At 47.7% G+C, this 13,719-nt stretch overlaps 1 protein-coding gene across 1 annotated transcript in view; it reads left to right on the plus strand.

Moving 5' to 3' along the window:
- PTPRO (protein tyrosine phosphatase receptor type O) overlaps positions 1-13,719 on the plus strand; it is a 233,714-nt gene that overhangs the window by 167,989 nt on the left and 52,006 nt on the right. Inside the window, exons 10-11 of the mRNA XM_068141874.1 lie at positions 2,248-2,359; positions 10,750-10,901. Of these exons, the coding sequence (XP_067997975.1) occupies positions 2,248-2,359; positions 10,750-10,901 (264 nt within the window). The remainder of the gene's footprint in view (positions 1-2,247; positions 2,360-10,749; positions 10,902-13,719) is intronic.

Below are 13,719 nucleotides of genomic sequence, written 5' to 3' on the forward strand. Positions count from 1 at the left end.
GATTGGAACTAGATGATCCTTGAGGTTCCTTCCAACCCTGACAATTCTGTGATTCTGTGTGATTCTGTGACTTTGAATACGAATGTGTCCCAGTTCTTCCGTTCTGGCATTCAACCTACCAGTACCTATTGGTGATTTGTTTGGGTTCTCTAGCAGTGCTCCAGAATCCTACCATGTCTCACAGATTTCCCTATGCTCTACTGCAATGTCTGACTGGTGTATTCTGAAACAACAGTGAGAGGCCCAGTGAGAAGGCAGAGAGATCAAAAATCAAGCTGCCTGACAGTTTAGATCAAAAAGTATTTCCTGAAGCATTACCACTGGGTAAGAACCTTTGGAGCTGAATTTGCTCTTTCACTCTGCTTAGTTACTTTATTGATTTTATGCTCTGTACCTTATTAAAATTGTTGAAGCACAGCTGGTGCCTTCAATATTGCACCAGGGGCATGCTAGAAGAAGTCCAAACATCTTCAAGATTTTGGTATTAATTGGATGCAACACTTTTCTGAAAGGTATAAAGAGAATAGTCCACAAACTCGATACTTGGATTATTTTCACAGACTCAGAGAATCACCAAGGTTGGAAGAGACCTCAAAGATCATCAATTTCAACCTGTCACCACACACCTCATGACAAAACCATGCCATCAATTGCCATGTCCAATCCCCTCTTGAACACCTCCAGGGATGGGGACTCCACCACCTCCCCGGGCAGCACATTCCAATGGCTAACAACTCTCTCAGTGAAGAACTTTCTCCTCACCTCAAGCCTAAACTTCCCGTGGCACAGCTTGAGACTGTGTCCTCTTGTTCTGGTGCTGGGTGCCTGGGAGAAGAGACCAACCCCCTCCTCGCTACAGCCACCCTTCAGGTAGTTGTAGACATCAAGAAGGTCTCCCTTGAGCCTCCTTTTCTTCAGGCTAAGCAACCCCAGCTCCCTCAGCCTTTCCTCACAGGGCTGTGCTCCAAACCCCTCCCCAGCTTTGTTGACCTTCTCTGGACACATTAAAGAGTCTCAATGTCCTTTGTAAACTGAGGGACCCAAAACTGGACACAGTACACAAACACACACACAAAAGGCCTTTGCAAACAGCAGAGATCTGTAAAAAGACCAAATTCTAAGTTGTTGAAAGCTAACCACTCTTTCCAATTTCCTTCAGTTTTCAATGTTTTAATTATCAGGAAGCTTTTCATTTATACATAGAATTGAATATTTGAAGTGTTTTGTCCTGCCAATGTATTTCAACCTAAGTATTATATATGGCAATATAAAACATACTGCATTCTAGCCTTCATTTAGATCTCATCTGTATTTATACATAATTTGTGCCTCATGAGACATTTATGTTTCATTCAGGTTTCATTTATAATAAATGATACTACAAAGTGAAAAGATCAGTCTTTGGAAGTGACAATATCAGAGTCAAACCCCATTGCTTCTAATTTAAAACCTATTTAATGGAAATATTTAAACCCTACTTAATCCCAGAGAGAGAAGCCTACAGTTTCCATTCTGTCTTCATCAAATCAGAATTTTGTTATGGACTGCTGCCCCAAAAATCAATGAGAGGTTCCTCTCCAGGTAGGATTTGGGACCACGTTCCCATGGCCGAGCAGCAGAGTGTCACAACTGCTTTCACTCCCACTGCACAGACATTAAATCCATAGGCCAAATGTCATAGAATTGTCAAGGGTCATCTGGACTCAACCACCCTGCCATAGGCAGGGATACCTCACACTAGATCAGGTTACTCAGACACATCCAGCCTGGCCTTAAGAACCTCCAGGGATGAGGCTTCCACCACCTCCCTGGGCAACCTGTGCCAGTGTCTCACCACCTTCATGGGGAAAAACTTCTTCCTAACATCCAATCTGGATCTACCCATTTCTAATTTTGTTCCATCCCCCCCAGTCCTATCACTCCCTGATACCCTCAAAAGTCCCTCCCCAGCTTTCTTGTAGCCCCCTTCAGATACTGGAAGGCCACAGGAAGGTCTCCTTGGAGCCTTTTCTTCTGCAGACTGAACAACCCCAACTCTCTCAGCCTGTCCTCACAGGTGAGGTGCTCCAGCCCTGTGCTCATCCTCATGGCCCTATGTCAGAGGTTTCCAGTGGAGTAGGGAACAGAATTCTGTTCAGCAAAACTAACGTGGGAGCTAGCTTTATGAACATTGTTGTGTTTTGTATGTCACACCTCACGCTGGTGAATTTTCTGCTGAAGTGCTGTGTGTGTTTTGTCACTTTACAGAGAATAGCTAACCTGCTGCCTGCGTGGTATTACAATTTCCGGGTCACCATGGTGACTTGGGGGGACCCAGAGCTGAGCTGCTGTGACAGCTCCACCATCAGCTTCATAACAGGTGAGCACTCATCTGAAAAGACTGGAAATGTGCTTGGGAGCAGAAGTGTTGAGAAAGTCTGACTTTGGGTGTTGTGTTTCACCTGCAGATAAATGTAACTTGGGATATTTAACAGCTAATTGGGGCAGGGGTGTGGTTTTGGGGGGGTTGTTTTGTTCTGTTTTTAAGGCTATCTCTGGGCCCTGCTTTACATGATTATAAGTCATTTTTCTATGCAAAGCACAGTGCTTGACTACTCTGTTCCAGTCCTCTATCACACATCTAACTGCTGGGTTCTACACATTGGACACAACAATCCCATGAAGTGCTACAGGCTGGGGTCAGAGTGGCTGGAGAGCAGCCAGGCAGAGAGGGACCTGGAGGTACTGGTGGAAAGATGGCTAAACATGAGCCAGCAGTGTGCCCAGGTGGCCAAGAAGGCCAATGGCATCCTGGCCTGCATCAGGAATAGTGTGGCCAGCAGGAGCAGGGAAGTCAATCTGCCCTGTACTCAGCACTGGTTAGGCCACACCTTGAGTCCTGTGTCCAGTTCTGGGCCCCTCAGATTAGGAAAGATGTTGAGTTGCTGGAAGGTGTCCAGAGAAGGGCAACAAAGCTGGGAAGGGGATCTGGAGCACAGCCCTGTGAGGAGAGGCTGAGGGAGCTGGGGTTGCTTAGCCTGGAGAAGAGGAGGCTCAGGGGAGACCTTATTACAGGTTGGACTTGATGATCTTTAAGGTCTTTTCCAACCTTAGGAATACTGAATACACCTTATTGCTCTCTACAACTACCTGAAGGGAGGTTGTAGCCAGGTGGGGGTTGGTCTCTTCTCCCAGGCAACCAGCACCAGAACAAGAGGACACAGTCTCAAGCTGTGCCAGGGGAAGTTTAGGCTTGAGGTGAGGAGAAAGTTCTTCCCAGCAAGAGAGATTGGCCATTGGAATGTGCTGCCCAGGGAGGTGGTGGAGTCACCATCACTGGAGGTGTTTAGGAAGAGATTGGATGTGGTGCTTGGTGCCATGGTGTAGTTGATTAGATGGTGTTGGGTGATAGGGTGGACTCAGTGATCTCCAAGGTCTTTTCCAACCTGGTTAATTCTATTCTATTCTATCAGCTGAATGTGTGGCTCCAGTGAGAGCCAGTGATCCTCCTCATCTTTTACAATACCATATGTTTTTCACATTGAGAAGGTTCTGAGTAAATAAGTAATCAGAATTCATTCTGAGGTCTGTGATATTATGAAACATTTTTCTATACATTTGCAGCATTTCCACATGTTTTGTCCTCCTCTGTTCTCCACTCAATACGCCACAGGTCAGACCATCTGTTATGGGGCACTCAGCTAACATAAGTTATGCACACCTAGGCAGATCAAGGCAGGTAGTAGAGAATCACAGAATCATAGCATGTTAGGGGCTGGAAGGACCTTCACAGGTCTAGTCCCAACTCCTCTGTGGTAGCTTGGACGTTGTTAACTAGCTCAGGTTGCTCACAGCCCTGTTCCACCTGACCTTGAATGTTTCCAGGGACAGGGCTTCTACTACCTCTCTGGGCAACCTGTTCCAGTGTTTCACCACTCTGTTAAAGAAAGCCTTTTTTTTATATCTACTCTTAATCTACCCTCTTTTAATTTAAAGCCATTAGCCCTTGTCTTATTGCAAGAGACCCTGCTAAAATGACTGTCCCCATCTTTCTTAGAGGCCTCCTTTGCAAGGAGGAAGGCCTATTTAAAGGCTACAATAAGGTCTCCTTGGAGCCTCTTCTTCAGGCTGAACAACTCCAATTCTCTCAGCCTGTCCTTGTAGGAGAGGTGCTCCTTTCCTCTGAGCACACTTTTAGCCCTCCCCTGGACCCACTGTCTTTCCTGTGCTGAGGACCCCAGAGCAGGATGCAGTACTCCAGGTGAGGTCAGGAAGAAACTGATTAAGAAACATTTTCAATTATGCTTAATCCAATGCCTATGCTCAACAGAGCCACAAGAGAAAAATTATTGGTGGCTACATTCTAGCTCCACTGAAGTTATCAGAACCCCTCTAGTCCTGAGATATCTAATTCCAAGCTACACTGCCAACAAATTCTGGCATTTCTCCAGCGTATCAGAAACTCATGGCACCCACCAGGGCCCCATGAAGGGTCTCCTGGAATATTCATTGTCCTTTGGCATCAATCAACTTTTCTGTTGTACTATAAGAAAGCAATTTTCCAGCTGGCTAGTTGCTGTATGATGGTAGAAATGTCTTTTCAAATTGATTAGGGTACTAGGTTCAGGTACCTAGCCGGGGCAGGAGAGAGCTCACACTTCAATGTTGTGTCTCCAGCAACCTGCAGCAGGAATTTGGGAGATTACATTTATGCCAGGATATAAACCATTGTCAGGATCAGCATGAGGAGGTCCCGGACTGACACTACTACTAGATGGCTAGGAGATGCAGACAAATCAGAACTGGCTGAACCTCTTAGATAATTTCATCCCCTTGTGACCTCTTCTAAAAGGTCACCCAGCCTTAAGTAAAATATCCAACTGGAAAGTTGTACCAATGCTTCTTTCCTCCTGTTGTCAAAGGCTTATCCTTTGCTGCTGATCTGGCTTTTGCTAATTTTAATTATCTAGTCCAAAATTCTCTTTTGCACTATTCTCTTATTGACTGAAGAGACACATGGATTTTTTTTCCCTTTCCATACAGAACTTGTTTCAGTCTCTTCTGCTGATGAATTGCTTCCATTGAACTCTTCAGGTGCTCTCACAGCAAAGCAGTTCCTCATATTATTTTTCCCCTCTCAGCCTCTCTAATTTTTCACTCCCTTTATCCACAGTATGTGAAAACTGAAAGTGTAATACTGCTGAATACTCCTACAGAGGCAAAATCAGCTCCCTATTCAATGCTCTCCTGTTTGTGCATCTAGATGATTGCATTTGCTACGGCACCACACTGGAGCTCTGTGTTGATTTGCTTCTATTCTGTGGCATCTGACTCTTTCCTACTGTAGCTGCTTTCTAGAATATGTCATTTGGGAAATGTTGTCTGCATGTCTTTTCCCTAAATACTCAAATTTGCACCTGGCACTTGGAAATACATTTTGTTTGAGCAGGCCTGGCACAGGGGCCAGTAACTCAAAACAGAGCCCTGTCCAGATCACCCACTCCTCTCCCAGTTGCCACATTGAGTCCATCATCAGTAAATTTGCTGATGACACCAAGCTGGGGGCAGGAGTTGATCTGCTGGAGGGTAGAGAGGCTCTGCAGAGGGACCTCGACAGGCTGGACAGATGGGCAGAGTCCAACGGCATGAGACTGAACACATCCAAGTGCCAGGTTCTGCACATTGGCCACAACAACCCCATGCAGTGCTACAGGCTGGGGTCAGAGTGGCTGAGAGCAGCCAGGCAGAGAGGGACCTGGGGGTGCTGGTTGATGGTAGGCTGAACATGAGCCTGCAGTGTGCCCAGGCAGCCAAGAGGGCCAATGGCATCCTGGCCTGCATCAAGAACAGTGTGGCCAGCAGGAGCAGGGAGGTCATTCTGCCCCTGTACACTGCACTGGTTAGGCCACACCTCGAGTACTGTGTCCAGTTCTGGGCCCCTCAGTTTAGGAAGGAGGTTGACTTGCTGGAATGAGTCCAGAGAAGAGCAACAAAGTTAGTGAGGGGTTTGGAACACAGCCCTGTGAGGAAAGACTGAGGGAGCTGGGGTTGCTCAGCCTGGAGAAGAGGAGACTCAGGGGTGACCTTATCACTTCTATAACTCCCTGAAGGGAGGTTGTAGACAGGCGGATGATGGTCTCTTCTCCCAGGCACCCAGTAGCAGAACAAGAGGACACAGTCTCAGGCTGTGCCAGGGGAGGTTCAGGTTGGATATTAAGAAGAAGTTCTACACAGAGAGAGTGATTGCCCATTGGAATGGGCTGCCTGGGGAGGTGGTGGAGTCGCTGTCGTTGGAGGTGTTCAGGAGGAGACTTGATGGGGTGCTTGGTGCCATGGGTTAGCTGTTTGGGTGGGTTGGATTGGTTGATGGGTTGGACACGATGATCTTGAAGGTCTCTTCCAACCTGGTTTGGTTTATTCTAAATAAATAAAATAAAGGTTTATTACTTGCATGGCTCATCAGTGGTGGTTTTACTTTCAGAGCATTGACAAAAATGTTGAATAGCAGTGAGCCAGATCACAGCATTTTAAGGGTAGAATGCTGACAAAAGAAATCTGACTTGATCAAACAGCAAATGCTTATAAATAGATGGTCACTGCTGAACATGACCTTAAATACACTCCTGTTAGCTGGCTTGCCTTTTTGCTTGCAACCTCTAAATCCTGGGCCAGGGACTGCTGTCAGAGTAACCTGAGAGTAAGTGGGATGCCAGATTTTCATGTCTGCAGGTTTTAAGTGTTTGCCTGCATTAGCTGCTGCCATTTCACTCTTTTCAAGTCAGCAGGGGACCGCAGACCTCTTTACCACCCCCAGCCTCTTTCTTTGCAAAGAATGAACAGATGAGTTTATGGAACACTTAGTCCCTTTGTGCAACATTCTGAACAATGCTACCTCCACTGCACAGGTTGCCAGGAATTAAAACAGGCAATAAACAAACAAATACTAAAAAAAAACAAAACAAAACAAAACAAAAACCTGCTTGGGGGGGTGTGTGGGGGGGTTGGTCTCATTGATCTCTGGAGGTCCGTTCCAACCTCCAAAGTTCTGTGAAAATAGCTCTACATTTTACAATACTAGAAAGAAAGTTTTGTAGTCTTCCTGACAAGAACACCATCTGTCCTTTCTGCCGTGTATAACTGGAAAGCTGACATCTAATCCTGGAAGACAAGCTTGATTTTCTTTTCAAAACAGAGCAAAGGGATCATCTGGGAGTTTGAGACCACACCTTGCAGCAAGCTCAGAGCAGACAAACCATTCCCTAATGCTTGTGTGGGCTCTCTAGCTGGGCTGGGGCTGAACCTCAACTGCGACCCCACCTGGAGTACTGCCTTCAGTTCTGGAGCCCCTATTACAAGAGGGATCTGGAGGTGCTGGAAGGTGTCCAGAGCAGGGCCACAAGGATGAGCAGAGGGCTGCAGCACCTCTCCTATGAGGACAGACTGAAGGAGTTGGGGCTGTTCAGTCTGCAGAAGAGAAGGCTCCAAGGTGACCTCATTGTGGCCCTCCAGTATCTGAAGGGGGCCTACAGGAAGGCTGGGGAGGAACTGCTCAGGATCTCAGGTAGTGATAGGACTAGGGGGAATGGAATGAAGATGGAAGTGGGGAGATTCAGGCTGGCTGTGAGGAGGAAGTTCTTCACCATGAAAGTGGTGAAGCCCTGGAATGGGTTGTCCAGGGAGGTGGTTGGGGCCCCGTCCCTGGAGGTGTTTAAGAGCAGGCTGGATGAGGCTCTGGCCAGCCTGATCTAGTGTGGGGTGTCCCTGCCCATGGCAGGGGGGTTGGAACTGGATGATCCTTGTGGTCCCTTCCAACCCTGACTGATACTATGATACTATGCAGTACTTGGATATTAGAAGAAGATGTATAGCTAACTCTCTCCCAAAACAACTGGTCAGATGTTCTCTGGAGGATGGGGGAGCTTATCAGGTTCTTCCAGGTTCCTGCATCAAATGTTTCATGCTGTTGTTTTAGTGCAGGGAGAGATTGTGGCACTGCCGGTGTTACTGTGGTGACTAATGAGCTTTTAATGTCACCTGCTGTAAAGAGCTGGATGTAAAGCAACCATGAGCAAGGACACTTCAGAGCACCAACATTTTCTGTCGTTTTTAGCTCTGGAAAGCAAAAAAGAGTAAGAAAGGCAAACTGTCAGTGCTGGTGAGAGCCACCACATCAGCTGTCTGTTGGTCTCACAGATGTTTTCAGCTCTCACTTTGGGCCAGGTCAGCAACGGACGCAATTTCCTAGAGCCTCTGCCTGCTACTCAGTTCCCAGTGGACCATGGTGCAAAGGGAGTTCATCTCACAAGCCATGATCCTAAGATGTAAAGGATGTCAGCAATATTTAGGTATAGGAGGAAATTGATATTAGTGTACAAGCTTCATGTCAGTTGTGACCTTAAATTGTAAGGAATACACAAATCTTGAGCAGGGGAACTATAGGAATTAAGTATTAGTGTAAAGCTGTTATACTAAATAAGGTTGCTTCCTCTCAACAGCAGAGAAGGACACTTTCAAGGTTAATTTGAGAGTTTTGGTAAACGTGGCTCAGTGCCTCTAAACTGTCTGTATTTGCTGCCTCCCTCAGCAGCTACTTCAGTACATCTGTAGTTTAGTGAACGTCTCGGTTCCAAAGCCTTCCGTAGAGGCCTTCGTGGAAGCAGCAGTGACATCTTGTGGCCCCTTCAAGCGGGCTCGGGCTCAGAGCCTGTCCCGGGGTTTCACCGGGGCTGCCGGCACCCGCAGCTGCTCGGCAGCCAGGGCTGCGGGAGGCAGCGCGGTGCAAGGGCTCCCTCTGGGCAGCCGCATCTGAGCTGCCTTGGCACGAAGCTGCTGGGCTCGGCGGGGCCTGCGCTGAGGCAGCTCTCTCTGTGTCCTTTTCCCCTGATGGTGCTCCTAAAGAACCTGCCAAGCAGGCAGATTCACACGCTTCCCTGCTTTATCCATGTTCTCCCTTGGATGTCACTTTGAGAGGGAGTTGTGAGCCTTCCTGATCGAGGACCTTTGCTTTTGGTCTCTGCTCTGCTTTAACCCAACTCCTAACTGGGGAGCTGTGTCTCTGAATTAGGAAATGAAAGTAAACTGACCAGCGGTAGTCTCTCTGCAATTAAGAGAGGTGCCTCCAGGAGGTCATTGTCATCTGAAATAGCTATTTTAGGAGCAGATGAGTTGCTTTCTTGGGCTGCACAGGGAGCCAAGGCAATTCCAGCACAAGACAGGCCATCAAATGGGCTGGTGCGGCTCTGATGGGGTCAGACCTCATCAACCTTTATAAAGATGTAAAGGGTGAGTCCCTTCATCCCAGGAGGATGGAGCCAGGCTCTGCTTGGTGGTGCCCAGTGACAGGACAAGGGACAATGGTGGAAGTTGAGGCATAGGAAGTTCCATGCAAATATGAGGAAAATTTTTCTCCTTGTGAGGGTGACAGAGCCCTGGAACAGGCTGCCCAGGGGGGTTGTGGAGTCTCCCTCTCTGGAGATACTCAAAACTTGCTTGGATGTGTTCCTGTGTAATCTGGTGTAGGTGATTCTGCTCTGGCTGGGGGGTTGGATTGGATGAGCTTTTGAGGTCCCTTCCAGCCCGTGAAATTCTGTGATTCTATGATTCAATCTGAGCTGTCAATCACAGGGGACAGCACTGGGCAGGAGCTCCGTGTGTGGAGAAGAGAAGGGACAGCAGCTGCTTTACCTGATACCTAATAATCTAGCTATCATGTGCCTGCAGACACGACCTTTGGTGCTTAGATGGCTGTCAGCTGCTGGCTGCCTTCTGTGTTGGTGGGAGTTTCATCTTGGGAGTACAGGTGGTCATAACTCATCATGGAAAAAGATGTTCTTTGGGCAACTGCAGGTCTGGAGCTTCTCCTGCCAGGAAGATGCTAGCTCAGTGAACAGAAGGTATTTTTTTCCCTGGGAACAGCTATCCAAATCAGTCAGGGTGACATTTCATAGCTTCGTGATTATTGGGGTGGGGGGGAGATGATGTTTGGTGGTAGGTTTTGGGTTGTTTTTCATTTTGTTGTTTTGGTTTTGGTTGTTGTTTCTTTTTTTAATGAGAAATTGTAAACACAAATGCATTTCAGGTCTGAGTGTCTCCCAGGCTAAATGCTGGGGTTTGTTTCTGTCAGCTAGTGCTGAGTTGCATAGCCAGCAGGTAGAAAGAGGTGATTCTTCCCCTCTACTCTGCTCTGGTGAGACCCCACCTGAAGTACTCCAGTTCTGGTGCCCCTATCACAAGAAGGATCTGGAGGTGCTGGAACGTGTCCAGAGAAGGGCCACAAGGATGATCGGTGAGCTGGAGCTACTCTCCTATGAGGACAGACTGAGAGAGTTGGGGCTGTTCAGTCTGGAGAAGAGAAGGCTCTGAGGAGACCTTATTGTCACCTTCCAGTATCTGAAGGGGACTACAAGAAAGCTGGGGAGGGACGTTTTAGGGTGTCAGGGAATGATAGGACCAGGGGGAATGGAACAAAACTAGAAGTGAGTAGATTCAGACTGGATGTTAGGAAGAAGTTCTTCCCCATGAGGGTGGTGAGACACTGGAACCTTATGTAATGTGAGGCGTCCCTGCCCATGGCAGGGGGATTGGAACTGGGTGATCCTTGAGGTCCCTTCCAACCCTAACAATTCTGTGATTCTATGCTTTTACTAATCTGCTTCTGCTCTCTCTGTAATACACTCTTCCTAGCAGCATACTTCGGAGGAAGTTTGTCACTGGATTTGGTAATCAGCTCTATTAGAGCCCGTCTGTAACATGCTTGCCTTCTTCCTTCAGCACCAGTGGCACCCGAGATTACCTCCATAGAATATTACAACCACCTTTTGTACATCACCTGGACTTATGGAGGAGATGGTACTGACCTTTCTCATTCCAGGATGCTGCATTGGATGGTGGTTGCAGAAGGAAAGAAAAAAATCAAGAAGAGTGTAAGTATGAGGGAGGAAGGTATCACTCACTCCTTTGTGGTTCATTTGGCTTGGGTTTATTTGTTGTTTTGTTGTTGCTGTTCTTGTTGTGTTTGGGTTTTTTTGGAGTTGTTAACTTTGCACTGCAAAGCTTCAGCAAGTTCATTAAATTTGGCAGAAGCCTGCTCAGTTAAAGGTATTTCATAGCTCTAGCATGCTCTTCCAAAGACACCAGCTCTCAAAACAACCAGTGGAGGAAATGGTGCTGTGGTGATCCAGTGCAGGTGTTTCTGACTTAGGTAAGAGTCTAAAAACAGCTTATGAACAGCTTTGGACATTGTCATTTCTATGTATTAATAACCAGTCCATGCTACTGGCTGAGGTGTTTTGCTCCTTTTAGTTTTTTAACACATACAAACATAGTAATTGTTAGCAAGGGCCTTAGGAATAGAGTAGACTAGACTAGACTAGAATAGAATAGAATTAACCAGGTTGGAAGAGACCTTCAAGATCATCGAGTCCAACCTATCAACCAACACCATCTAATCAACTAAACCATGGCACCAAGTGCCTCATCCAGTCCCTTCCTAAACACCTCCAAGGATAGTGACTCCACCACCTCCCTGGGCAGCACATTCCAATGGCCAATCTCTCTTTCCAGGAAGAACTTCTTCCTCACTTCCAGCCTAAACTTTCCCTGTCACAGCTTGAGACTGTGTCCTCTTGTTCTGGTGCTGATTGCCCTGGAGAAGAGACCAACCCCCACCTGGCTACAACCTCCGTTCAGGTAGTTGTAGAGAGCAAGAAGGTCTCCCCTGAGCCTCCTCTTCTCCAGGCTGAGCAACCCCAGCTCCCTCAGCCTCTCCTCACAGGGCTGTGCTCCAAACCCCTCCCCAGCCTTGTTGCCCTTCTCTGGACATGTTCAAGTGTCTCAATGTCCTACTTAAATTGAGGGGCCCAGAACTGAACACAGTACTCAAGGTGTGTATCACAGTATTACAGTATCACCAAGGTTGGAAGAGATCTCAAAGATCATCCAGTCCAACCTGTCACCACAGACTTCACAACTAGACCATGGCACCAAGTGCCACATCCAATTCTTTCTTGAACACCTCCAGGGACTGTGACTCCACCACCTCACTGAGCAGCAAATTCCAATGGCTAACAACTCTCTCAGTAAAGAAGTTCTCCTCACCTTCACCCTAAATGTCCCCTGGTGCAGCTTGGGACTCTGTCCTCTTGTTCTGGTGATGGTTGCCTGAGAGAAGAGACCAACTCCCTCCTGGCTACAACCTCGCTTCAGGTAGTTGTAGACAGCAATGAGGTCTTCCCTGAGCCTCCTCTTCTTCCAGGTTAAACAACCCCAGTTCCCTCAGCCTCTCCTCAGAGGCCTGTGCTCCAGACCCCACCCCAGCCTCGTTGCCCTTCTCTGGACACGTTCAAGTGTCTCAATGTCCTTCTTAAACTGAAGGACCCAGAACTGGACACAGGACTCAAGGTGTGGCCTAACCAGTGCTGAGTACAGAGGCACAATGACTTCCCTGCTCCTGCTGGCCAAATTATTCCTGATGCAGGCCAGGATGCCATTGGCCTTCTTGACCACCTGGGCACACTGCTGGCTCGTGTTTAGGCAGCTGTCAATCAGCACCCCCAGGTCCCTTTCTGCCTGGCTGCTCTCCAGCCACTCTGACCCCAGCCTGTAGCACTGCATGGGGTTTTTATGGCCTAAGTGCAGCACCTAGCACTTGGATTTCTTGAATGTCATCATGTTGGACTCACGTTGGACCCATCTGTCCAGCCTGTCAAGGTCTCTCTGCAGAACTCTTCCACCCTCTTAACAGATCAACATTTGCTCCCAGGTTGGTGTCATCTGCAAACTTGCTGATGACTGACTCAATCCCCTCATCCCGATCATCATTTGTGGCTAACTTACATTGTTCTGCTTTTATTTGCAATCATGGGCAGATGCTTGCAGGCATCAGCTGTACCTGTTCTCCTAAGCTCACTTTCCAAAATGCTTTCCTTTCATAGTCATACCAGATTCACAGGTTCACAGTATCACAGTACGTTAGAGGTTGGAAGGGACCTCCAGAGATCATCCAGTGCAATCCTTCTGCCAAAGCAGGATCACCCAGTGTAGTCTGCACAGGAATGCATCCAGGCAGGTTTTGAAAGTCTCCAGAGAAGGAGACTCCACAACCTCTCTGGGCAGCCTGCTCCAGGGCTCTGTCACCATCACTGTAAGGAAGCTTCTCCTCATATTGTGGTCAAACCTTCTATGTTCAAGTTTGTATCCTTTGGTCCTTGTCTTATTACTGTACTCCACCCAAAGGTGTTTGGCCCCTTCCACTTGACACCCACCCCTCAAATATTGATAGTCATTGATCAGATCCTCTCCCAGCCATCTCTTCTCCAGACTAAACAGCCCCAGGGCTCTCAGTCTCTCTTCACGGGGGAGATGCTCAAGTCCCCTAATCATCCTCGTGGCTCTCTGTTGGACTCTCTCCAGCAGGTCTCTGTTTGCCTTGAACTGGGGAGCCCAAAACTGGACACAGTATTGCAGGTGTGGTCTCAGCAGGGCAGAGTAGAGGAGGAGAAGAACCTCCCTAGACCTGCTGGACAGACTTTTCTTGATGCACTCCTGGATCCCATTGCCTCTCATGGTCACAAGGGCACATTGCTGTCCCATGTAGAACTCACTGTCCACCAGGACTCTAAGCTCTTTCTTTGTGGAGCTGCTTTCCAGCAGGGCAGCTGCCTTCCTTTATTTAATTTGATATTGTTACTATGGTTGTTTTGCTTGTGGGATTATTAAAATAAATAGGTGACACCATCAGGC

The sequence above is a fragment of the Melanerpes formicivorus genome, unplaced genomic scaffold (assembly GCF_026170545.1).
Source record: "Melanerpes formicivorus ecotype bairdi unplaced genomic scaffold, bMelFor1.0.p_v2 SCAF_8, whole genome shotgun sequence".
Taxonomy (NCBI): Eukaryota; Metazoa; Chordata; class Aves; order Piciformes; family Picidae; genus Melanerpes; species Melanerpes formicivorus.